At 37.7% G+C, this 27,993-nt stretch overlaps 1 protein-coding gene and 1 long non-coding RNA gene across 5 annotated transcripts in view; one reads left to right on the forward strand and one right to left on the reverse strand.

Annotated features, from left to right (window-relative positions):
- The first annotated feature begins 429 nt into the window (after positions 1 to 429).
- LOC132514605 (uncharacterized) lies at positions 430 to 27,985 on the forward strand. Of its 2 annotated transcripts, none has more exons than XR_009538872.1 (4): positions 430 to 501; positions 5,053 to 5,206; positions 25,167 to 25,301; positions 26,961 to 27,985. It is a non-coding gene; the product is annotated as an uncharacterized LOC132514605 (long non-coding RNA). The 2 variants fall into 2 exon arrangements; XR_009538871.1 differs by lacking the exon at positions 430 to 501 and adding an exon at positions 4,527 to 4,678.
- The window catches only part of TLCD4 (TLC domain containing 4), a 62,482-nt gene continuing 39,024 nt past the window's right edge, over positions 4,536 to 27,993 (reverse strand). For all 3 annotated transcript variants that reach the window (XM_060139539.1, XM_060139538.1, XM_060139540.1), the window contains 2 exons: positions 21,731 to 21,804; positions 4,536 to 6,891 (listed from right to left, as the gene is read on the reverse strand). In XM_060139539.1, coding sequence (XP_059995522.1) covers positions 6,573 to 6,891; positions 21,731 to 21,804 — 393 coding nt within the window. In that variant the 3' untranslated portion in view covers positions 4,536 to 6,572. The remainder of the gene's footprint in view (positions 6,892 to 21,730; positions 21,805 to 27,993) is intronic.

The following is a 27,993-nucleotide window of genomic DNA, read 5'->3' on the forward strand; positions in this document are numbered from 1 at the left end:
CAGGCCGTAAATGAAGAGCCTAATTTTGTGGGAGCATCCAGGAACATCTGTCAGATGATCAGTTACGCACATGAGCGAATGCTGCAAATCTGCCATCATCGCTTATTTTGTATATGTTTAAGGACAATCAAAAGGGAGGGAAAGCAGTATGCAGGCTTTGATGAAGACTGGAAAATAGGAGAATAAAGGGTGACTCATCTTTGAGACAGCCTGAGGTAGGGAAGAGAGCGCCCATTTCCACTTGCTTAGAGGACTTCTGAATCCTTGGAATTTTACCTGTGACCTGCCTCCACTGACAGCTGTGACTGCTATTTTAATTTTGAAATTCAGCTGTTCCTTTGCCAGTCCTGACACATTTTAGGCATGTTCTGAAGCATGACTCATGCTACTCTCCAAAGGCCAAACCACTTCAGTATTCTATTCAATTAGCGCTCTGCTTCCTGATCTACTGGATAGTCTCAGACCAAGATGCAACATTAAGACCACAGGCAATTTGGGAAGGTAGGAATTCCAGCCAAGACATTTGGGAAAAACACTAAAGACCACAGGAGAGGCCTAAGGGACAAAGGGAAGGAGATTAAAAACATAATTGCCAAAGTCTTACTCAATCTAAAGCAGCCTATTGATTAGATAGCACCATTCCTTCCCTTAATAAGCAGGACTAAAATGTTTGCTGCGCCTTCTGATTTGCTACAAGGCTGGGGCCTCGGGGGGAAAAGGGAGGAAAGGAGGGAGGGAAGGGGGTAAACAAGCTCTACAAGCAACGTTAGGATTCAGATGCTAGGAGAGATGATTGGATGTGAGAAAAGTAATTTTTATCACCCATTAATTATTATTCAAGCGTACACCTTGTAGACTCAAACTTTTGCACTAAATAATTGTGATTTTATTTTTTTCACAAAATACAAAGCTTTGCACCACATTATTAGTAGTGTTCTAACACAAGAAAATCCCAGTGTTTTCATTGGGGGGGTGGGTTTGGAGTGATTTATATATAGGATATTGATTTTATACATTCTTAAAATAATAAAATTGTCATGACAAAGTAATGCCAACCTTGTATAACATGCAGATTATTGCTTAGAACTTGCATATACTTTAAAATGGCACACATACAAAGTATACAAACATTTCAAATTTTTAAGGGAAATACCTAAAGATGTCCACTAACCCCTCCAAAGCACCACCAGAAACAAAACAAGAATACTAAGTTGCTATTTTAATATCTGATAAATCTGAGTAACACTGATTTGTAAATTACCAAGTCTTACATTCTGTAAATAAAAGTTCTTCAGCTTTATGGAAGTACATTAGAAGGTGTGTTCTCAAAGGTAATAAATGTATTTTGAAAGACTTCTAAAATCTTTGACAATTAAATATTAATGTGATATATTCTCAGAGAAAAATTGTGTATCACTATAGCTGTCACATTTACTTCAGGTTTCAAGTAACTTTTTCAAATTAAATCTATGTCTAAAAGTTATCATTACAAAATCAAATAATTACCCCCAAATCTCATAACTCATCCCAGTTACAAGTTAGTAAGAGTATTATCTATGCAAAAATTCCTTGAGTAAAAAGTAGACATAATCGTATTAGAAGCAAACCAAGCAAGAAACAGAAAAATATAGGGCATATTTTATTTAGTTATATTTTTATGCTTCATTAACCAAGAAGTGGCAAATACCTTAATGCACACTTAATTACAGAAAGAATTACATAAAGATATAAAGGAAAAAACATACAGATAATAATTAACGAGTTTTCAGCCAGAGGTATTTATATATTTGAGATTTAGAATTTTTTTTTTTTTGGTCTTAAATATCGGGCCTGATTTCAAAACTGTCTACTGCTTACAGGGAATCAGTGTAAACATTTTCAATGCAAACAAACCAATCTTTAGCTTCACTGCCACCCAAAATATCTTCCAAAGAAAGGTATGACCTTATCAAAGCTAACAGAGATAGTTAAGAGGTCTGGGCTAAAAAGGGACAGGGCTCAAATCCTTGGGTGTTGTACTTTGGGAAACACCCTGAGTAATCCACTCGCTATAAGCTTGTTTTTAAAAGAAACAGGACCATAACTGAGTTTGCTTGATGAAAGAGCAGGACTCAGTAATGCTGCCACAGGCCAGCACACCCTCCTCATAACACACAGCTACCTCGGTTCCTCCTCTGCTTGTCAGAGGGTCTGAGGAAGAACATTTAGATAATTCACATGCTTGCAATGAATCCCCAGCTGAAACATGTTATAAAGCTCTTATTGCTAAGCCAGTTTAAGAAAGAGACTACAGGTGTTTCTCAATAAAACCATAACATTATAAGCTTTGCTTGGTGTTGTAAATAAGTATTATTAAATGTTAAGTGGCTTCCTATAGCCTCTTAATAAATTATGGTTTGTTCACTACTGAAACTTACTGCAATGTTTTTGGGGGTTTTTTTTCAATGAAAGAACACACTTGGGAACTTTTAAATTTGCCACAATAGACTGGCAAGCTTACAGGTATGGGGAGGTCTCAAAAGTTGACATAGAAAGGTGTTAGTATAAAGGAGGGAGGTGCTGATGAAGTCTTTAGGGTATTAGGAGGAAGAGATGGAAGGCTCAAGGGATTCAGAGAGAAAACTTCTGGATTGAAGGAGGAGCATCATGGCTCTTAAGGGCAAATCAGTCATGCTGTCTCCTCCAACCCCAGGTCCTGCTGGCTTTTCCTTGTTCTCACACATATCACACGTGTTTTTCAAGTCAGAATTCACTTTCAGTAGGTTTAGTGTGTCTATTGTCAACCTGCTGTGGTTAAGGCTGGGAAGGTGTGTGTGTGTGCCCCAGGCCTCTCAGCACAGGAGGGGTCTCGCTGCTGTGCTGGTTTGTACCTGTTGGTTGAGACATACTGTACCACACTTCTGATAAAATTATACCAGTTTGCTTCTTATGGAATCCAAAACACATAAATACATAGTCTTCTATGAAGTATAACTGATGATGTCAACAATGACATGGAATTTTCAATTTCATCCAACAGATTAAACCACTTAAAGCCAATTCAAATGTATATTTACATATTTGGAGTGAAGAGTAACCTAGAAACTGAAATTTGTTCAAACACTTATTTTAATAGTGTCTTTTGGAACATGTTTATTTTCCTTAAAAATGAAGCAGAACAAACATGAATATTACAACACATTTTTCCCCTGTATATCTCCATGAGAAGAATATTTCTAAATACATGATAACAACTGGTGTAACCAACAGTAAAGGGAAGAACCATTCTCCAAATGCCCGATGCACCTCAGAGAAAGCATACAATTTAAAAACTGATACTTTTAGCAAAATTTTGATTTGAGTCAAATAGGTTATTAAAATTTAGAAAAGAATTTGATTCAAACACCTATAAACTAGGTAGTTTCTAAAACTAGTCCTTTACAACAGTACTGGGTCATCCACAGTATATCAGTCACTCTTAGGAATGGTGAGGACATTATTTCTCTTAACATACGGCTAATCCATGAAATACCAAAACGAACAGTTGGAATAAAAATTACATTTCAACTTACTATGATGTATCAAGACAATTTAAGCAGGAGTTCATTTCTTTGCATTCAGATATAACTCCATATTGTTTTAAGTAAATGCAAATAATATTCATTAAAAAGATTTTAGGCACAATAATGCAGACGCTATAAACTAAAGCTCATAATTTCTAAATTCTCTCAAATAAAATATCTAATGCAGTTATGATCTTGCATGTTATTTTGTTGATTTTCATTCATTTTCAAAATTTTGTAAGAATTTTTATTTTCTAGAGTAATACACGTTCAGAGAACATCTTTATAGTTACAGGTTGTCACTAATCTTTTTCTACAAAAATAGAGTTGCTTAAAAATTTATACCAATTTGCTTTCATTTTCTATAAATATTTTAAGTTGTTAAATATCAGAATGCCTAATAGAATCATTTAAATTAATCCATGTAGTCAAAATATTTAATACATAAAATGTCTAGCAAAAGTTTGTCATTTAATAAATGAAAAAATTCATCATTTAACAAATGAAATGTTCTGTCTTTAACTACTTGTATCTTACGTAGGTGGATACAATCACAGAACAGCAAAGTATAGCTCCTGTAAAGATCTGACTTCAAGTAGCATGGCAGCTTGCAGTGTCTTTTTCATTTCATGTCTGTTTTATGAGGAAATGCATAGAAACTACTTTTGGATATTAAATCTGGATATTAAATTAACTATCGTGCAGCCAGCATAAAATAAGAATTGCTGACTAAGGGAATAACAAACTTTAGTTCAACACATTGATATTTTAATTACACTTACTTAGTGAGGGGTTATACTGCAGAAAGGTGCTGTTGGTGAAAGTAAAAATGAAGTTTTAAGCATGAAATAACTATAAAAATGGAAATTGCTATATTGAAACTCACTAATATATAGCTTTATATTGTCTTCCTTTTTTTTTTTATGGTATGTGGGCCTCTCAGTGTCGTGGCCTCTCCCGTTGCGGAGCACAGGCTCCGGACGCACGGGCTCAGCGGCCATGGCTCACGGGCCCAGCCGCTCCGTGGCATGTGGGATCTTCCCGGACCGGGGCACGAACCCGTGTCCCCTGCATCGGCAGGCGGACTCTCAACCACTGCGCCACCAGGGAAGCCCTATATTGTCTTCCTTTTGATGGTGGGTTTAAAATCTGTGTTCAGAAGCTACAGAAATATCCAAAGTCAAAAATATTTATTTCAAGTTTTGTTTCTTCCTAAAGGAATGAATTTCCAAAATAGTTTTCTAATATAAATGTTTTCCTTTTAAAAAGTCATTTTTCTTGCAAAAGAGCAAGAAAAGAACAAGATAAAACCACGTGCTTTCCTACCCCTGCTAAACAACCAATACCTGTTTAAGTGCCTATGTGTAGAAGGCACTAAATTTAGTAACAAATTATCAATGTAATATTAGCAGATTTAAAAACAAATACCTATATTTTATATTACTTTAATTAAGTCTTTCAAAAATAAGTGTACCTGGTATAAGCCAATCAATTTCAATTTTTCATTTAGTTACTGACCGAGATCTCAATTACCTTCTTCAAATGTTCTACAATGTATCAGGCCCCATCTGCATGGGACAGCCAAATCAATCAAATCACATCAAATCAGAAGTCCTGAAATATCCAGCTAGCCTCCCTTCATCATCATAACATGGACAATAAGAGTAAGTCACACATTCTCCTTCAAACGGAATGAATTAGATCTTCTGGTTTGGGTTCAACTAAATTCTAGTATTTACCGCTGATTAATTTTTTTCCTTAGGTAAGGATGATCATTAAACTACTTGAGAAAAATAAATAAAGGCAATAATAGCTAACTATATAATTCTATATTTGGGTTGTAAGGACCAAAGCAAACACAAACATACCCACAAACAGAAAAAATAAGTCACCAGTCATTTATCCTCAGATAAAGCAATAATATTGATAATCAGAATGCTTGGATTAAATTATCTGTTGTTTTCCTATCCTTTAGGAAAGACACAAATTCAAAGCACTCAAAATGCTGGTTAAGCAAAAGCATGGGTGTAAATTGTGAGTAAAATATGAATACTGATTTTGTTTCGTAGTCTTGGTCTCATCAAGAAGAGACCTACCTTAGGAGCATGATAAATACATATTGCATGAGTTTTTGGTGCTAATGATGTTGGGTTCTGAACCCGGGAGGTTTTGCAAATAGAAATAATATATTTTTCATAGAAAAAGTGCAAGGGACGCAGATAGAGACAGCAGTGTTAAAGCTTTTTTCTTAATGATTCCTCCTATTAGCCCAAATAGTCATCTAGAACATGCATGTTTAGAAGGAAGAATTCATCTCTTAAGGAGCTCTATTAGATTGGTCTTAAGCTTTACTACAAAAGAAAAAAGCAATAATTTGAAAAAATGTTTAAAATAGAAATAATGAAGTGATGTCAGAAAAATCTGAAAATGCAAGAAATTTTTCCATAATTTAACTAATTAAAGATTCCCCAAATAAGCAAAATACTTCATTATTAGTAGATGACAGCATATCTAAATGAAAAAGACATCACTTCTAATAGCCTAAGAAAAAGAACATTTCAACAATTTGGAAATTAAACACTACACAGGTATTGACAGCCATAGTAAGAAATGAGTGCAATACAACAAAATGTGGAGAGCTATCTACATATTTAAAAGCAGTTCCCATTCTTTCAGCAAAATCGGTGACATAAAACCAAGTGCACCAAATTAGCATAGTCATGTTATCACAGAGAAAAATACCAATGCTGGTTAACAGGTTTCTAAAAAGATTCACCACCATATTTATACATTTTTATTTAAACCTTTAAGATTTTATCCATGCTTATAATGCCGAAGAATATCAGAAAATAAATCTACAGATAAAAACTAAATTTTAGTTTCTCTTTTCTAACGGTTAGGAAAAAAAGGACATTGAAACCGAGAATAACAAGTATAATTAATAAAGAAGCACAAGAACATGCCAAGAATTCAACCTATCAGAAGATATAATGTGGGTAATCACGAAGTATGCTTATCAATAGCCCACTTTTAGTCAAGTTTTCCATTCTGAAGACTCTTTTTGGCTTTCTCTTGTCTGATGAGAGAGATGACTTTGATGCACCCCTTTGAAATTTTGATCATCCACATGACATTCATTACATCCAAAACAACACAAGTAGAGATCCAGGAACACTGAATTAAAAATCCGAGCCTCAGGTAGGCTTCTGTTCCTAACACAGAGTAAATGTAGCCATAAAAAGGAGGTATTGAGGCAATCCGCACTATGAAGAACACCACAGTCATGAGTATTCCATTGATGACATTAGCCTTGGAAAATTTAGGATACTTCAGAGCCTCAAAGAACCACCTGGGAAAAAAATTAAAGAAACATCACATTTATTCTGCATCTCTGAGGATTAACAATTTCTAGTGTTTCATTTTTATTTATTTTTTATTTTTTTATTTTTTAAATATTTACCAATCCCATTTTATTTTTTTTTTATTTATTTTTTTTGCGGTACGTGGGCCTCTCACTGTTGTGGCCTCTCCCGTTGCGGAGCACAGGCTCCAGATGCGCAGGCTCAGCGGCCATGGCTCACGGGCCCAGCCGCTCCACGGCATGTGGGATCTTCCCGGACCGGGGCACGAACCCGTGTCCCCTGCATCGGCAGGCGGACTCCCAACCACTGCGCCACCAGGGAAGCCCCTAGTTTTTCATTTTTAAAACTCAGAACACCCCCCTAAGATTTATGTGGCAAGACAAAAGGCCTAGAATGGTCAACATAATACTGAAAAAGAATAAAGCTGATAGATTAACTTTCAAGACCTACTATAAAGCTACAATAATCAAGACAGCACGGCATTGGTAAAAGAACAGACAGACAGGCCAATGGAACAGAATAGAGAGCCCACAGACAGACCCACACAAATATACTCAACTGACTTTTGATAATGGTGTAAAGGTAATTCAGTGGAGAAAAAACACTCTTTTTAACAAACAGTGCTGGAACAATTAGACATCCATATGCAGAAAAATAAACCTAGGCAGAGACCTCACATCTTACACAAAAATTACCTTGAAATGGACCACAGACTTAAAAGTAAAATGCAAAACTGTAAAACTTGTAGAAAAAAAACAGGAAAAAATCTGCATGATCTTGGGTTTGATGATAGTATTTTAGATATAATACCAAAAGCACAATCCATAGAAGAAAATATAAGTTGGACTTCGCTAAAATTAAAAACTTGCTCTGTGAGAGGCACTGTCAAAAGAAAATGAAAAGACATCCAAACCCTGGGAGAGATTGTTTACTGAATACATATATGATAAAGTACTTATATCCAAAATATATAAAGAACTCTTAAAGCTCATCAATAAAGAAACAATCTAATTAAAACATGGGGAAAAGATCTTAAACACCTCATCAGAGAAGATAAACAAAAGGAAAAAAAGCATATAAAAAGATATTAAAAATCATTTGTCATTAGAAAAATGTAAATTAAAACAATGACATGCTTCTACATATCTATTAGAATGACTACAATCTGAAAATCTGACAATACCAATTGCTGGCAAAGATGTGGAACAATAGGAACACTCATTCATTGTTGGTGGGGATGCAAAATGGTGAAGCCACTTCAAAAGACAGCATTGCAGTTATAATGCTAAACATATTCATAGCACACAATCCAACAATCACACTTCTAGGTATTTTTTCAATTGATTTAAAAATATATGTCCACACAAAAACCTGCATGCAAGTGTTTACACCAGCCGTATTCATAATTGCCCCAAACTAGAAGCAACCAAAATGTTATAGGTTGCTTCATAATGTTATTCACAATGTAGTACGTGAATGGATAAACAAATTGTGGTATGTACATACAATAAAATACTATTCAGTGATAAAAAAGAACAAACTATCAATTCATGTAACACCATGGGTGAATCTTCAATGCATATTGATAAATCAAAGAAGCCAATCTGAAAAATGCTACCTACTGTATGCTTCCATTTATATGACATTCTGGAAAAAGCAAAACCATAAAGACAAAAAACCAGATCAGCGGCTGCCAGAGGTTCAGGGAGAGCAGGAGAGGGTAGAATAGGTGAAACACAGGCAATATTTTAGGGTAGTGAAACAATTTTGTATGATACTGTAGTGGGGGATATATGACATCATGCATTTGTCAAAACCCACGGAACAGATGAAGAGTGTATGCAAATTTTTAAAAAATCAATAGGAGGTTGGGGCATGCCAGGCAAAATGTAGCCTGTGACAAAAGAATCTAACTGCATTCCAAATACATGACATAACCTCACTGGAGGGAGTGGGGTAAAAATAGGTGACCTAAGTAACTTTGAAAATGAATTAAGACTGTAAGACTAAAGACAAAAGAAACTGTACATAGGCACTTTGCTCTAGCTGGTAAAATTGTTATCTCGTGGGGGAAAAGGTTAACAATTCTGAAACCATTATACATGTATACTGGTATTTAACAAATAAGTAAATTTGTCTGATGGTGAAGTGGGAACCAGATTTCTCATTGTGGGAGTGGAAGGTTACAGATAATTGAGTGCAAAAGATTAGATTGATCCACATGATACTGGATTAGAGCTGGAAACTTCAGTATAAACTCATGCTTAGTTTAATACATATATACAGGTGGACATATATAGAAATAATTATAGATATGTGTGTATACACAGGTTAGTACATTTCCAAGTTGTCAGCTGGGAGGGCATAGAAACAATGATGCCCCAGTAGCAATGAGCACACCCAGGGCCCATATTTTGGTTTCTAATACCATTGTCCAATAAAAGAAAACAAGACTCCTTGAGAAATGGCTGATTCTAGCACTGGGACAGAGAATACACAATATAAATCTAGAGTATTTTTTTAGTATCAGAAAATAAAGAAGTGCTCCAAAAAAGATGATGAAGTTATGTCAAAGGGACACAGAAGACAACTGAAAGAGCTCCCAATGGCAAAAGTTGTAACAATTTGAACAAAATAAGTAATGTAGTATTGGATTCAAACTCAAAGTATAAAATAAATATCCGTGAAGCCACGGTAATATAAATGAATGAATGAGTGAATGAATAGGGGAGAAAAGGTAAATATCCTGTACAGAATAATTGCAAATAAGTTATGTAGATATTGCACCCTCAAAGAGGTGAAGTATAACTCCCCACTCTTCAAGGGGGGGACTTCGTTACAGAGTTCAGTATAGAAGGCAGGTGGGGTGGAAACAGTTAACTTTAAAATTGAGAACTCTTACAAACCCTGCCTCAGCCAGGTGAACAAGGTAAACAACACTGACAATCCATGTTTATGCAGGTAGTCCTGATATCATGTGATGAGAGTGGCACTTTACTTCTGTGGTCTTCCTCCAAAAACCCCATAACCTCAGTCTAATCATGAGAAAAACATCAGACAAACCCAAATTGAGAAATATTCTACGAAACAGCTGACCAGGACTCCTCAAAACTGACAAGGTCATCAAAAACAACGGAAGTCTGAGAAACTATCACAACCAGGAGTCTGAGACGTGACAACTAAATCCAATGTAGTATCCTGGATGGGATCCTGGGGCAGAAAAAGGACATTAGGTAAAAACTGAGGAAATCTGAAAATACTATGGCCTTTAGTTAATAGTAATGTATCAATATTTGTTCATTAATTATGACAAATGTACCATACAAATATAAATATTAACAATAGGAGAATCTGAGTGTGGGGTATATGGGAACCCTTTGAATCATCCTTGAAACTTTTCTAGAAGTCTAAAATTATTCTTAAAAAGCTTATTTAAAAAAAATTTAGTATTTGCTGTATTCTACTTTTTCCTCCTCAAAAAAAACTATCTTGCCTAATGTTACCTCATTATATTTTAGAGGTTAAGTTGTAAATGTAGTAAAATGTATCCATGTATCTTAATATTCAGTTTGACAGAATTAGTCATGACTAAGCTAGAAACTGCTCAACTTCAGAAACTAAAAATTAACTGTTAAAAAAAACTTAAAATATTTTTCAGAGATATTAAAGTATCAAACAGAAATAATTTGTAGGATAAGACGGGTATTACAATTTATAAGTATGTGTAGGGTGAAAAGAGAAGGGCTAAATTATTCAACGCAGTTAAAAACAAACTATTTAGAGAGTAATGCTCAAATTAATAAAATAATATCACAAATAGGAAAAATGTCACTAAAGAAGTAAAGTCAACATCTTTTGCTCTATCCAGATCTCCTATACTCCAGACTTCTCTACTCCAAAGATTTCCCCTCTGACCCTCAGCCATTCCTTTCTTTGACTACATGGTGGCCTTGGGTTTAATCAGAAATGCTATACCTCAAATAACCCATCCCCTTCTAAGCACAACTCGTAGTACCCCATATTTCTCTTTACCCAATTCCACCTTAATCTCTTTTTTGACCTCCACTCCCAAATCCCTCACTACCAGCCTTTGATTCACTTCCTTTCCTACCTACCTGAACTCAGTTACCTTCAGAACACACATGGGCACCCTCAGTTCTCTTGCCCCTTCATCCATCACACTCACGCTGCCTATCCCCAGCTTCTCATCAGGCCAGCTTTCCTTAGGCAGAGTATAGAGGGAAGGTGGGTACTGTATTCTGCAGTCAGAAGGCCCAGGTTCAAACCTGCTTCTGCCACTTAGCAGCTGTGTGGTCTTACCTCTCTGTTATTGACCTCTATGTCTCAGTTTGATCCCTACAAAATGGGGATAATGATAGCACCTCCCTTATACCATGAAGCTGTTTTGACACATAAGAACTCCCCTGTACTAGGAGCTCAATTAATAGCTATTATTACTCACTAATATTGATATTAACATAAATAGCACAAATGTAACTTAAAGAGCTCTGAATTTCAACTGAATTCTCAAATTTGCTTGGCATTCCTTTTACTTAACTCCACATTCTCCATAGAATTGCTCCCCAACCTCTGTCTCACAAATCAAGTCACTTCCCTTCCTTATTCACTTCTACTTCTCAATTCCATCAGAGGAACTGGCCTCTTCTACTACTAGGGTATTTGAGACCATCAAATGAATTCCTCAAACTCTGACCCCAAGGCCTCAAATCTTCTTTTCAAGCACCTTTTTCTCTATATTCAGATGAAGAGGTTTCTCTCCAAGGCCAATTGCTTCTGTACCCATGCTCTGTGACTTTAGGCCATCAATTATCCCCTTACCCTTGCTCCATCCAGTTCCCCATGTATAGGTTGATTCTTTCTTCTCTCTTACCAACATGCCCGATTCTTTCTAATCCAAAAAATCTCTCCTTCTGTTTTTCTTCCCTATTAAACTCTTAAAAAGAGAAGTCAACAGTGTATTCACAGACATTCTGGCTATACTTCACAACCCAGTACAATATGATTGCATTCCCCTACAAAAGAAATTGATCACCAGTGGCATCCCCATAACCAAGACAGTGGATTCATCTCAGCCTTCATCCCAGGTGACCTTTCTATAGCATACGACACTGCCAACCATCATACTTGCTTTCTCCTCTCCTGATACTGTTTTCTCTTGATTCCCTACCTATACTTTTTCAGTCTCCGTTTCCTCTGCCTGTCCCTTAAATATTTGTGCTTCCCAGGCACACTCCCTTCCATATGCTCTATCATGGCCATTTTATACATTCTCATGGGCTTAAAGGGGTTCAGAACAAGCTTCCCAAAATGTGCCACTTTGGCATGCAGAATATTTTGAGCTGAAAGCAACTAAGACCCAGCAGACTCAAGAAAAACTCCTACATCTCCCTGAATTACCTGAAACAATTTAGATAGGTGTCCTGGCCCACAAAGAGCTATTACCAAGAGATAACTTTTTATCTGAATGATCTATCTGTATGGCAGGACAAACATCTAATTTCCAAACATCTGCTCTTCTTCTTGTCCTGTGAATCACCCTCCTACGTGCAGCCCCTATCCCACTCCTTAGCTCAAGACGGCTTATGAGCCTCTACTGCCCGGCTTGTCCTTGGGTCTCATTGTCCTGTGGGACTCTCACATATATGTAATTAAATGTTTTTCTTCTGTTAACCTGCCTTATGTCAAACTGATTATTAGACCCACCAAAGAACCTTGATGAGTAGAGGAAAAATTCTTCCTCCTCGAAGGCTCAAACACCCTGACAGAAATCTCTGGTTTCAAGTCCTCTCTTAAGTTCTACTTGTAGTTCCATATTTCTCATTTATTGCTAGGTGTCTCTTACCTAGATGACTGCAATAACCCAACTGGTCTCCCTTAACTCTACATTTCTAGCCTTTTCTCTTCGATGCCACAAGTCCTACATTACATTTAGCCTAGACTACTTCCTGTTCTCCAGTACTTCATGCATTTTCCAAATTTTTCGTTGTCTGGAAAGGTGATTATCTAAAAATCTAGACTTTAAGAACTTGTGCTTTGGCTTTACTGTACAATCACTGCATTTATCTTCGGCCAATTTTCCCATGTGACTGGTGCCTGATCTTTAAGCCAGTCTCTTTCAAAGGAAATAACTCACATATTAATTCAAGTTGAAATAATATTTATATAATTGTCCTTATCTTTCTCTCTCATGTCAGAAGGACCACTTATTTTATTGGAATCTACCTCTTCTTACCTAATGAGAACACCCCTTCATTCCAACAAATAAAGGCTAACAGTTTGGGAATATATGTGTTGATGCCGAGAGGGAGAGGAGCAGAAGAAAGCAAGAAGACATGCAGGTGGGATGGAAGGAGAGAGGGAAAACACTGTCTTTCACCACCATCCACAGTTATTACTTAGATGGGTAAAGAAGAAAAGACACCGAGGACCAAAAATTATAATGACAGCAGGTGGAGTGGAATAAGTCAGGGAAGGATTAGGAAGAATATTAGGAGATAAAATGGATTGGGCTTGCTTCCAGACTAGGAACAGTTTAGGGTGACTCCAGGTTTCTGACTTGGATGACTAAGTCAACGGTGATCCCACTGATTCATAATGGGAGTTTTCTGTGGTGGTGGTCATGGAGGAAAGGGAGGTTAGGCAAAGAGTAGGGTTTGGTTTTATGCATGTTGGGTTTTAGGCATACTTGATTGTATGTGTGTGTAATCCTCCCCAACCCCATAGAGAAAACTCTGTCTTTGGTCATTTAGCACTTCTTCCTCCTCCAGCTCTTCTAAAGGGACTTGGAGCTTTTGATTAAGTTCCCTGGGAGTTAATTGTGCAGAGTGCGGTACTAAGCACATGCAGTGTAAAAACAAGGCATTAGCAGGTATAATTCACATTTGGAAAGAGGAGAGAGGGCTACTTTCAGGTAGAGAAAGAAAGAAAAAAAAGAGGATGGGAGCAAAGGATCCATCCCCCTATATGGTACCAGTTTGGTGACTTTTAGGAGTTGAGAGTCAGAAGTGTGAGCTTTTGGGAAAGCTACAGGGTCCAGGAGATACTGTGAGTTCAAGAGGAATGAAGAGACTTTTAAGAAGTGCTGCTGTAACAAACTGGACCTTTGTTGACATCCTTGGAAAAACTCCAATAAGGATTTACATGGTATACTGTTGCTGGGACTCTACATGGAGACTGGGTCGTGAGCTGACCCCTGGGTTTTATCTTGGTTGCAAATGTAATTCTTTCATGCATGTGAACACTGTATTTAACAAATATTAACTCTGGAAATTTAGGAGTTCGAAAACTTAATTTTAGAAAAGTTGTCCTCCACCCCAATATTATTCTGGCTCCCGTTCTACTTCTAAACTTTTCCTTTATTGTATCTACTCTTCCTTCTCTTCCTTCTCAATTCTAGACATTCAACTTTACACCTTTTAAACACCATCTTTTCTCATGTCTTCAAATGTAACCTCTATCTGATCATTTCAAAATGCCTCTCTACCTCTTACTACATTTCCACTCAGATGCTCTGTTTGTCCTCTAACGCAGCATCTCCAAAGCAAACTCATCATCTTCCCGCCTATTCTTCCTAATCCTCATCTTTTTCATTCTTCTAAGTCCAATGTAGAAAATATCTTAAATTTGTCTTTTTTCTCTATTTCTAATTTCTTATTACCAATTTCACTTTTTCCACCCTCAAAAACCTTTATTCCATCATAACTACTCTATCATGACAGCCTAATTTGGGCTCCTATTTATTTCCTGGACTAATGAAATTACACCAGTCATTCACACAACTAAGAGCTGTATGCTAACCTTCTAACCCAAGCTTTTGCCTTTCATCTTACCATCTATCCCACAAATACCCAAAACTAGAATTACTCAGTGTTATTTTCAGAATGTCTTTCTCCACTAGAATACATTCTCACTGTCCACTGGTCAAGTTCAGTCAGCTTTCCCTGGCATTCAACACCCTCTCTATCCACTATCCTCCTAAGACATACTCTTTGATCCTACAAGTCTATGAAGTTTCTCTTTCACATGGCATGTTTATTCCACTTTTCAAAACCTTATGTTCACGCCTTTCTCCCTTCTCCCTTTCCCATCCACTTCTTAAAAAAATCCTAAAACATTTAAGAATGTGTCCCAATTTCTCTTTGACGCCTTGCATGACAAACATCAATCAATAATAGGTCTCAAAACGTGATTCATGGGCCCCTGAGACTTTTGGGGGAGTCTACAAGGGAAAACTATTTTCATAATGATACTAAAATATTATCTGCCTTTCTCATTGTGCTGACTTCTATTCTGATGGCGTAAAGTACTGATGGATAAGACCATTGGCCTCTTAGCACAAATCATAGCAGTGGTGCAAAATGGTACTAGTCGCCATTGTAATCTATGCCACATATTTGCAGTTAAAAACAAAAAAAGAGGGGTTGAATGGAGAAGTTTCACTTAAGAATGTCCTGGATGAAGCAGTAAGAATGATTAATTATATTAAATCATGTCTTTTGAGTACATGTCTTTTTAATATTCTGTGATAAAATGGGAAGTACACACAAAGCACAGTTGTCTGGAAGAAAAACTCTTGGATAGCCTCTGAAGAGTTAAAAACTTTTCTGATGAGGTCAGTAATGGGTTTTTAAAAAAATATTATCTAATAAATGTATCAGCATTTATCATAAGACCTACATAACTCAGTGAACCAATATTTTCTAAATGACCAAGGCATAATGACACAAAATTATGTATGCATAAAAGATTCGAAGTACAAGACAGACCAATGGATTTGAATATAACAGTGTATCAAAAGTCCACTGATATGGTTTCAGATTCCACATTTAACTAATCTTTAAGAAACTACCTCTTGGTATATTTTGGTGTAGTATTAAAGCAGGATATCAACAATTATTTGAAAAGGCTACTAAAATACTCCTTTACCTACTACACTGTTAACCCTGAGAGTTAGATTTTTTTATATGCTTCAACCAAAATAACATTTCACAACAGACTGAAAACAGAAACAAACTTGAGAATCCAGCTGAATTCTATCATGCTAGACATTAAAAAGATTTGCAAAAAATGTACAACACTGTTCCCACGAAAAATTTTTCATTTTGGCAATGTAGTTTATTTTTCACAAAAATTACATTAACATGAAATATTACTGTTAATAGTAAATGACCTAATAAATATTTTTAAATGTTTCAGTTTTAATTTCCAATCTGGTAAATATCCATAGCTATCAGCCTATAGGAAGTAAGAGTTCATTGAGGTCCTCAATAATTTATGAGATCAACAAGTCTGAGAATGGCTGTTTTAAACCATTAATAACAGCACTTTTCTTCTTGCCCTTTTTCACACAATGTCTTATTTTACTAGCTCTTTATTTTGTATTATTAAGTCCTATTTTCTCAAACATAGACATGACACCAGACACTCTAGTGAAGCTCCCTGAGGCAGGGACTGGAACATTTAGGTACTGGGAAGGTATTCAATAAATACTGAAGGAACATATTAAGGAGCATAGGTACAAGTTTTTATAAGGTATTTAACCTTAACAGCAATTCAAAAATATGTCCTCATAACAGTTAAGGGCATTTAGGCAAAAAAGAAGTTACCACCATTAAATTACTTTTTACAAAAAGAAACCTGAGGCATGGGTATAACTCAGCAGCTGAAAATTAACTGAAGCCCAGGTGTCTAACCTTTGTACCCCACCACATGCATCCCATGTGTCTTCTTAAATTATACAAAGCTCTAAAATAGAGAGAACATAAAAATATCACAAACTAAAGAAAACAATTAAACTATGGAAAACTCTAACAGTACTTAAGTAGCTGTGCTAAATTTTGTCATAATCTCCTTGCTGTTCCATTATACCATTTCTTGCTCATATTCCAACCCCGCTTCTCAATTTCTTAATTTACAAAAGACTTGAAGCTTTTAAATAAAGGTATAGCATAACTTTTTACTACAAAATTAAAGAATAAGTTAAACTCTCTAATATTATGATTTTTCAAAAAGAGCTTCAAACAGAAACAAATTAAAGTTCCTTTAAGTGTCAAGGTTAATTTTCTCCTGCTTCAAAATCTCAAATCTGAATCATCTTCAAGAGACAGACATTGCTAAAGCTTAACTGATCACCGCTTGGGACTCATTCATTCAAAAGCAATTAAATGGCTACTATGTGCCAGACAACGTGTGGATGCTGAACCATGCAAAGTTCAACAAAGTATGGCTCTTGACCTAATGAAACGCAGAGATAAATAAGAAACAGGAAAAAGAGAAAGAGAACTTTACAATAATTTAATTTATTAATCATAATGGTATAACTGTGTGTCACTATTATGGAAGCACGGGTGAGAGACACCCAGCCCAGCCTGGAAGAGGTGGGGTTTCGTGATGGAAATGACCCTTGGGCTGAGTCATGAAGGATGAGCAAGGAGCCAGGAGGCCTTTCTAGCACAGGGACAAGTTGGGGTGAGAGGAGATTTCTGAGGAGGAATATGGCAGAAAGAGAGAAGATAGCTCTACTTGGAGAGCTTTCTGCATCACATTACAGAGCCCATATTTTATACTGGAAGCAGCAGGTACCACTGAGAGGATCTAACCAGGAGGCTACGTGTTCATTTTTGAGTTTCAGGGAGATCGCCGTGGAAGATAATAATACAGGAGAGGATGAAAGGGGAATAGGACTGGAGGCAGGCAGACTGCCTAGAGCAGGGATCAGCAAACTTCTTCCATAAAGAGCCAGAGACTAACACAAAGTAAGGGGTTTTGGAAGCTCTACCGTTTCTGTGGCAACTAATCCACTCTGTTATTGTGTGAAAGCAGTTGTGGTAAACAAATATGCATGGCTGTGCCCCAATAAAGCTTTATTTGTAGAAACAGGCAGCAGGTTTGGCCTTCAAGCCTTGGTTTGCCGACCCTAGTCTAGAATAGTTCTTTTCTGTCCAAAAGAACTTTCTCCAATAATGAAATGGTCTATAGATGTTCTACCCAATTCGGTAGACGCATGGGGCTAGGAAGCACTGGAAATATTACCAGTTAGACTGAGGAATTAAATTTTTAACTTTATTTAATTTTAATTAAATTAAATGTAAATAGTCACATGTGGCTTGTGGCTACTCTACTGGACAGTACAGAGTTAGAGGCTGGTGCAGGAGCCAGGCAAGAGATGATGAACTAGGGCACTGACAGCAGAGATGGAGAGGAAGTGGCCAAGGTAAGAAATGTTTAGGAGGTGATACGTAGGACCTGGGATGGACCAAACACAGGTGAGGGAGAAACAAAGATGATTCCCACATGTTGAGCAGAGTTAACCAAGAGAATGGCCAGGCCACATGCTGAACAGGAGCATATAAGAGAATACAGAGGGAAATATGTTGCATTCTATTTTAGACATGTTGATTCTGATGCACCACCTGGGAGGAGAAAACACTTGACTATAATACAAAGAAGTAGGTAATATTAAATATGCCCTTTTTATAGAGAAAGCAACTGTAGTACAGGAATGTTACATAACTTAGCCAAGGTCAGAGCAAGTAAGTGGCAAGGTTAAATTGCAGCCTGAGCTTATATGATTCTAAAATTCATGCATAGTCCATTACACCACATTGAGCAAATGGGTAATAGCTGAAACCCTGAAAGCACAACCCACTCAGGGAGAAGCACAGAGAATATCGGTGGGCCCAGAAGAGAGCCCTGGGGAACAGCGGCATCTAAGGAACTGTCTCCAACAAAGAAGACTGGGAGACGATGGTCAGAGAACTACAAGAACCAGGTGAGTGCAGGGTCACGAAAGCAAGGGGAGTTATGGCATTACAAGAAGGAGGTGGCAGTCCTCAGAGAGATACAATAAGATAGGCACCGAAGAGAGTTCACTGGATTTTGCATCTGGAAGTTAATGGTACCTCTAATGAAATCGTTCCAGCAAAATGACAGACGAGGAAACCTAATTTTGATGGGTTAAAGAACAAAAAAGCTACTACAAAGTGGATAAAGCAAACATAAACTATGCACTTCTAGTGCTGAGTAAATTTTAGCATATTGAATATACACTACATTTAACACTTACTGCATATGTACTGAATGACAAGCACTATGACAGGTGCTTTACACACATACGTAAACATATAACAAAACATATAACCACATAGAATCTTCACAATAAACTGTAGGCCTATAGGTATCATTATCCCTGTTTTACAGGTAAGAAAACTGAGGCTCAGGAAGATTAAATAATCTTCCACTCACACACAATGGTAAGTGGGGGAGCTTGAATTTAAATCCAGGTCTTCTGCCTTCAGAGAACATGCTCTCTGCTCTCTATACTTTCACATCATCGGAGTCTTTAAAAATTGCAAAAGAACTCTTTTTTTAAAAATTTTAAACGGCCAAGCCTAAGGAACTTAGTATCTTCTTGAAGAAATAAAATTATAACATATGAAACACTGGCAAACAATATAAAACAGTACATAAGTACCTGGGAAAGCAGCAGATCTGTAATCTAATCTCTCCTGTTTGGAGGTGGAAGGACCATCCCTTCCACCTTTGGCAAGAAAAAAGGGTGATGAGGGTAATTGCTTGGTAAGCGTACTAATGGTATTTGTAGTAGAAGAGTCTTCATCCATGGAATGCTTTCAGGATATACCTAGTCTAGTATTGCTTATGATAAATGAACCTAGAATGTATGGATTTATGGGGTCTGACCCCTGCCCCAGGAAAGTTATACATGCTATGTAACTATCTGAGTATTAAATGGAGATGGCTTCCTAACCAAGAGAGCTCCTTCCATGTCAGCAATATGAACTATACATATCACTTAGAGACCTCAGAGGTAACCTCATTCCAGAGAATGCCCAGTGCAAAAAACACCTAGGGAGCCATGCTGATGGTCCTGAACATCTCCTTGCTTTGCCAGTATCTCATGATTACTTGTATTCTTGAGATTATTAGTAAGGATTGATACAGGGTAAGCTCCCTAACTCACATGAGTCTGATTTGACTCCCAATTCTCTGGGTTATCTCTGTACTAAATTACAAAAGGCTACATGTAATTGTGGGAGCCTTCCCTGGGTTTGGGATTTTGACCTAAGACTTGAAAGATAGGTAAATTTTTCGAAGATGGAGGGAAAATAGAGGATGGGAATAAAGGAAGAAAAGTGAGAAAAATCCACAGGTGCGTGAGACAGTAAGGGTACAAAACTAACTCTAATGAGTGGTAAGAAATAAGGCTGGAGACACGGTGCACATCACAGAGAGCTTCGAAAGTTCAGAGAAGAATCTAAAGAGGATGCAGTGTTTAGTAAGAAAGTAAGGTACTGAAAGTGGAACACAAGGAAGATGACTTCTGTAGCACTGTGAGGAAAGGACTGAAGAGTGGGTGAATGTGGAATTCGAATTAGGAAGTCAGTTGGAAAGCTATCGCAGTAATCAACCATGGAGATCCCGAAGGCCCTAAACTGGGACCATGGATGTGGAAGGAAAGGAGCAGCTAAACATTTCACAGAAAAAATGTCAGCAGACCCTGTCAAATGACAAGACAAGGGTAATGAAGGATAAAAATAAATCCATTGTCAAAAATGAGCAACTACCTCCCTCCAGGAGGTGGAGCTTAATTTCTCTCTCCCCACCCGCTTTGAGAGTGGGCTATACTTCATGCCTTGCTTTCAAAGAGAGTAAAGAAAAGGAAAAACTTCACAGTGGAGAAACCTGGCCAACACCACCTCAACCACATGATGAAAGTTCACATCCCCAGTGATGTCACATGGATATCATGTAGCCCCTGATATGTGATGAGAAGGGCACTTCACCTCTATAGGATTCCTTCCGAAAACCTATAACCTCCGTCCAGTTATGAGAAAAACAGGTAAATCCAGACTGGAGGACATTCTACAGAATACCTGGACAGTATCCCTTAACACTGTCAGGGTCGTGAAAAACAAGGAAAGACTAAGAATCTGTTACAGATGAGGGGAGACTGGGGAGGCGTGACAACTAAATGCAATATGGCAGCCTAGACTGAACCGAAGAACAAAAAGAAGATACTAATGGAAAAACTCCTGAAATCCAACAAAGTCTGAAGTTCACTTAATAGTAAAGTATCGATGCTGGTTTCTTAGTTTTGACAAATGTTCCATGATAATGTAAGATATTACTAGGGGAAACTAGGTGAATGGTATATGGGAGTTTCTGTGCTATCTTTGTAACTTTCCTGTAAATCTAAAATGAAAAGATTATTTTAAAAGAGGGACTAAGATAATGTTGGTGTCAGAATTTGGGAACAGGAGGAAGTTGGTGTCAGGAATATTAACTGGACCCAAGATAAATCCAGTAAAACAAAGTATCATCATACCACAAAGAGAGCTGGGTTCAAGAGCCAGGACCACCACCTTCTAGCTTGGGAATCTTGGATAAGATTTTTCAAAGGCTCAGTTTCCTCATTTGTACAAGGCTCAGTTTCCTCATTTGTACAATGGTGATAATTCATATCACATACTCTTTTTTTTTTTTTTTTTTTTTTTTTTTTTTTGCGGTACGCGGGCCTCTCACTGTTGTGGCCTCTCCCGTGGCGGAGCACAGGCTCCAGATGCGCAGGCTCAGCGGCCATGGCTCACGAGCCCAGCTGCTCCACGGCACGTGGGATCTTCCCGGACCGGGGCACGAACCCGTGTCTCCTGCATCAGCAGGCGGACTCTCAACCACTGCGCCACCAGGGAAGCCCATACTTTCATTTTTATATTTAGGATCTTGGGGGAAAATTTCCCCAAACTAAACAGCCCAAGTTTAAAATAATTAATGATATCAGTTACCCACCGCTGATTCACAAAAGGGCTGGAAAGTTCTGCAAGCAGGCGAAAATTCCCAATGTATCCCAGCACTCCATCCCTCTGGGTGATAAAACATAAAACATAATGTCAGGGAAAACATTCTTATCAAAATTTCCAAACATTGAAGAAACATTCAATAGCTTCTCAGCATAAAATAATGATCAATATAAACACAAACCAAGTCTGCTAAACGGATTTTCGTCTCCGTGAAAACTTAGAAATGTCATTAGAATTCTACAGCATTTTTTAAAGACAACATATTGTATACTTATGTTCACTTATGTATACCATATTCACTTAGAAAAACAGATTTCAAGCTGTTGTCTCACGCTAAACTAATGAATTCTGCACATGGCCATTAGTAACAGCATTCTCAAATTACCGTAGAAATAATGATTAAAGTAGTGTGAATTTAGGAACTTGAGAAATTTTATAGCAATTAAATATCAAATAGGAATGTAGTTTAATATCCATTAGGAGCACCTTAAAAATCTCAAGAGTGTATTTCACTTCCTAAGTAACAATATATAAGCCTGTGAGCAGATACACATTTGTCAAACATAACAACACATGTTAAACCATATCTGTCATATTTGACCTGAAAAATATATTTGTCAATCAGAAGATACTATAGCTAAAACACACACTTTGGGGACCTTTCTGAATTTAGAAACATAATGCCTAGTACTTTCCACTAATTTAATAATCGGAAAAGTATAGTAAATAAGCATTAGAAAGAAAACCGAAAGTATACGTTCCAAAAATTTTACGTAATTTTAAGTGTTACTAGGTAAATGGAGTCATTCTAGCACTTCCAATTAAATCAATTGTGATTACACACCAAAAGAACCTGCCCCTCAAAACATCAGATATACCAGAACTTCAGAAATACTTTTCCTACTGTTTATACCACACTGCCTTCCAAATGGGAAAAATATAAAGCAATAATGAAAAAATAATAATGAATGGACTTTTTATTTGAAGATTCTCAGTTCTTCTATATGTAAATTATTTTAGGGATTAAAAACTGAGAGCTGGACTGCAAGAGTTAGCTTTCCAAAATGAATCTAAAACTTTTTATAATCTCAAACTCACTGTCCTTAGTGAAACTGAAATGGGTGATGAGGAAGAAGAGGAGGACAGCAGAGAGACAAAGACAGTGGCCAAGATGAGCACGATGCACAGAGGTGGCGGGAGAGGAGGATGCTCAACATTTTAGAGGCAACCAGACACAGCCACAGCAGTCCAAAGCCACATGACAATACACGGGAAATGACTACGCGCGTGCGTTATCATTTTAACACAGAAATACGTGTGAATTTGAATTTACATATTATTCTGTACTATTTACTTTTCTGTTACAATAAATGCATTTATTTAAACAACAGGACCAGTTAATGGTGGCAATTAGTAATTAATAGTGGGACTAAACAAATAAAATTGTGGAAAAATATAATATTTTTATAATGTTTCTTTCCGGCCTTTTACTTTTCTTTGTTAGATATTTAAACATAGTAGGTTACATTATTTTTTTTTTATTATGTCTTTAAGAAGCATAAATGTAAGACTTTTAAAAAGGAGAATGTAAATACAATAGGACTAAACAGTTATTACCTGTATTTAATAAAAAAATAATAATGATATCTTTCTATCCATGACACAGTAGGATATTTTTACTCCTTATTTCCTTTTCCAATAATACTTTTCTGAAATGCCTGCGGCCTTTAGGATAGCCTTATTTTTTTGCAGAAGTAAAACAACTACAGTTAAATGTAAAATTCACTTTGACTTGTAACTCTGCTCTTAGAGGCCCACATTACTGTTATCAGTCCAGTATGATGATCTCAAGCTACGTATTTTCTCAACAAAGGTGTTTAAGCATAAAATACATAAAATTTTACTTACTAGCAATAGCAGGCTTTTAGAATTATAAGAATTAAGTTTCCAGCTCTCTAAGAGTATCTATCCACTTTGTATCTACAGGCTTGTTCTGGTAGATCAGCTGTTTGTAAGGTCATTTGTACGTATAAATTCATCATATATGCCATCTATTTCTAAAATATCTACCATTTTAAGACACTCTAGAGTACCCTAGATGGATTCCAATAAGTTACAATTTTAGTTTAAAAAAAAAGTACTATTTAAGTAGCTACCCTTTTCTGGTAACATTTTTGTGTTTTGGTTTGTTTTGTTAATTTATTTATTTTATTTATTTAATTTTTTTGGCTGCATCGGGTCTTCATTGCTGCGCACGGGCTTTCTCTAGTTGCGGCGAGCGGGGGCTACGCTTCGTTGTGGCATGTGGGCATATCTCGTTGCAGTGGCTTCTCTTGTTGCAGAGCATGGGCTCTAGGCACGCAGGCTTCAATAGTTGTGGCACAGGGGCTCAGTAGTTGTGGCTCGCAGGCTCTAGAGCACAGGCTCAGTAGTTGTGGCACATGGGCTTAGTTGCTCCACAGCATGTGGGATCTTCCTGGACCAGGGCTCGAACCCGTGTCTCCTGCATTGGCAGGTGGATTCTCAACCACTGCGCCACAGGGGAAGCCCCCAGTTTTGAGTTGTGAAGCAGTTTTATTTCCAAACAATGAGCCATTATTTCACTGTATGAGTTTTTGTCACAATCTGCACATAACATCAAGCAATGCAGGTTCCGAGAGTTCATCCTTTTCTAGCTCCTCGTGGCCTCTTCAATGATCATCAGTTTTGGAGAACCAGTCCATAAATATCTGTTTCACTGCAGATATTCTATTTGGACAATTCATTATAATCAAGCAATTAAGTTTGGGGAGTCAGGGATAGTTAATGAATGATCATGGGCCTGGGGTGTGCAGGCCAGGATTTGAACCCTAGCTCTCCTAAGTGACCTTGGGCAAAGCTGACCAAAACCTCAGTTTCTCCATTTGTAAAACAGGCAGAATATCGTCTTTATGACAGAATTGATGTGAGAATAAGACAAAATGCAGGGGCTTCCCTGGTGGCACAGTGGTTAAGAATCCGCCTGCCAATGCAGGAGACACGAGTTCGAGCCCTGGTCCAGGAAGATCCCACATGCCGTGGGGCAACTAAGCCCGTGCACCACAACTACTGAGCCTGTGCTCTAGAGCCCGTGAGCCACAACTACTGAAGCCCGCGTGCCTAGAGCCTGTGCTCGGCAACAAAAGAAGCCACCACAATGTGAAGCCCATGCGCAGCAACGAAGACCCAATGCAGCCAAAAGTAAATAAATAAATAGATTTTTTTTAAATTTAAAAAGACAAAATGCACACTAATGGCAAACAGGAAAAATACTAAAACAGAAAAGGCACTCTAAAAAAAATTAAGTTAAAAGTGAAATTGAACCAGGTAATTTTTCTTACTATAGCTATAAAGAAGATTAAATAAGTTTGAACAAGTCCTAAAAGGACCTATTCCTTCTTTCCTAGACAGAAGCCTCCACCTCTAGTCACTGATCCCTGAGTCTTGGATGACTACACAGGACTAAGGGCCACACTTGAAATGATGATGATGAATGGATGATAAGAAAGACAGATCACCATCACCATTAGTAAGGACTAAATGTAGGTTCACTACTGCTACTTTACTATAAAAGATGAATCATATTAATAATCACTCCTCCAAAAGTAGTTAATGTTACTTTCTAATTGCTGCAGGAAAAAATCCAGGTTGAAAAGGAAAATAAATACTTCTAAGAGAAGACTCACCTGTTTTATTTACCCAATAGGTTATATCAACCTTTTACCTCACTTTGCACAACTATACTGCACCCAACCCAAACTTAATTCTTCACCACAAGTTTATGCTCATGACTATCACAGCATGGTAGAGTTAAAATGGCCTCTGAAGATTGCCTATTTCAATTACCCACAGATGTTTTAAATTCCTTCTACAAAAGCTCTTCCAGGTTGCCCCCCAGCGTGGACAACTCCATGGTGAGTAGAGTAGCATCTACTAAAGCAGCTTTCCAAAAGTTCCAGAACTACACTGTACCCTCTTTTTATTTTTTTTGCGGTATGCGGGCCTCTCACTGTTGTGGCCTCTCTCGTTGCGGAGCACAGGCTCCAGGTGCGCAGGCTCAGTGGCCATGGCTCACGAGCCCAGCCGCTCCGCGGCATGTGGGATCCTCCCGGACCAGGGCACGAACCCGCGTCCCCTGCATCGGCAGGCGGACTCTCAACCACTGCGCCACCAGGGAAGCCCTACTGTACCCTCTTTGACGTCCACCTGCCAGTCCTACTCCTGATCCTGGCTATCCAAAATCTCTTTTTCATATGACAACCCTTCAAATATTTAATGACTGTCCAAGTACATGTCTATCTTCTTTCCAGATACCATTTCCAATTTGCTCAGAAAATTCTGGTCCACCCTCTTCAAAGTTTCTGAGCCCTATGAACTGCCAGTATTCATAAAACAAAAACAAACAGATCCAACAACAAAAACCAACGAATCTCTTGATGAAAAGAACCATTTACACATAATAATCTCTACACGTTAACCAGTTAAATCACATACGCACATACATCTTTTTGAGGGGACAGGGTAACCTTCCTAAAGAGAATTTTAGTAGAACATGTCACTACCCTTAAAAATGTACACACCACTTGCCCAGAAATCCCACAAAATTAGTCTTTGAAAATAATTATGTATAGGCACAAATATGAAACATAAGAATGTTTCCTCAAGTTATACACAATAGTGAAACTGAGAACAAACACACAATAGGGAATTGATTAAATATTATATATCCATATGCCATCAACAGAGATAATGATAGAACCAAATGGCCTGAAAATAAAAACATTTTCAGAACTTACTGAAGACTTATTCGAGAGTAAACCTCCTTTACCCTCTTTCTTAGACAATTATTTGAGGATATGCTGCAGCACGAGTCAGTAAACCAAGACATATGGGATGCAGGAAACAGTGACCCCAAACCAGGGGAGTAATGGCAGGAAGCCTGGGACATCAAGTAGCAGACCTAGAGAGCAGGAGAATGGAGAGCTCCAGGGGCAGGTATCTGGGGGAAAGACGACTGCAGAGATGGGATGCTATCCTCCAAGATATGGAACAACTCAAATATAAGACAAAGGCATATGTTACAAGAAAAAAAGGAAGGCGATTAGAAACTCGAAGCAAAAATTAGACAGGAAATGTAATCCTGGTTGTGCAGTGAACTATTTTAATACAGTCATAATAAACACTTTATTTTCTCTGTGTAGGATCAACTGTATATAAAGGAAAACAATATGATTATAGAATAAAAGGCAAATATTTTAAAATCTTGGTGATACAAGAATACAAGTACAAATGACAGAAACTGGGAAGCACAGTGGGAGTGACAGAAGTGGATGGAAGGACAGAAGCACAGACATCTTCACCTTAAAGGATCCAGAGGTGCCACAAACCAGAAATAAAAGTGTTTAAAGTTTCCAAAGGAACGGCGAGAGAAAATCAAATTACTTTAACTACATGGGAAAAAAGGCAAGGAAAACAGAGGAGTGAGTGTTAAATTCTTACCCATCATGGCAAGAAGATAATTAACATGTCTAACATTGACAAATCAAGAGGTGGCTGACAGTCACCTAAGTGACCACCATCAATTCCTTCCCTTCCTCATATCAAGAGGTGGAGTCTTACTTTCCTCCCCTTGAAGCTGGGCTGCCTCAGTGACTCACTTGACCAGCAGAATGCAGTGGAAGTGAAGTTCTGGGTCTTCTGAAGCTAGGTCATAAGAAGCCATGCAACTTCCTCCTGGGTCCATTGGAACACTCACTCTTGAGATGCTCTCTCTCTGAACACCATAGCCAGGCTATGAGAAGCTCAAGCCACATGGAGGGGCCACATACAGGAGCTCTAGGCAACGAGCCTGCTGATGTCCGAGCAGGAAGCCAGCATCAACTACCAGCTACTTAAACGAGCCCCTTTCAACCCAGTTGACCCTTTAGATGATCCAGTCCCAACAGCTACCTAACAGCACCCACATGAGACCTCGTGCAAGGACCACCAAGCCTTCTTCCTTCTTCTTTTCTTTTTCTTTTTTTTTCAATATAATTAAGATCTCACGAGTCAATGGGTTTCACTGGCCAAAGTCAGTATTCTAACTGATGATCAAAATGTCACATTTTTAGCCAAAGTGAGAGCCATCACGTTGGTTCCTGTGTCTTTTCGACAAGACCCTTTTAGTCTTTGATAGGTTCCTTGCTTTCTGACACAAGATTACCAGAGTTATTTTGTTGTATGCAATACTTCAAT

Source organism: Lagenorhynchus albirostris, chromosome 2 (genome assembly GCF_949774975.1).
Source record: "Lagenorhynchus albirostris chromosome 2, mLagAlb1.1, whole genome shotgun sequence".
Taxonomy (NCBI): domain Eukaryota; kingdom Metazoa; phylum Chordata; class Mammalia; order Artiodactyla; family Delphinidae; genus Lagenorhynchus; species Lagenorhynchus albirostris.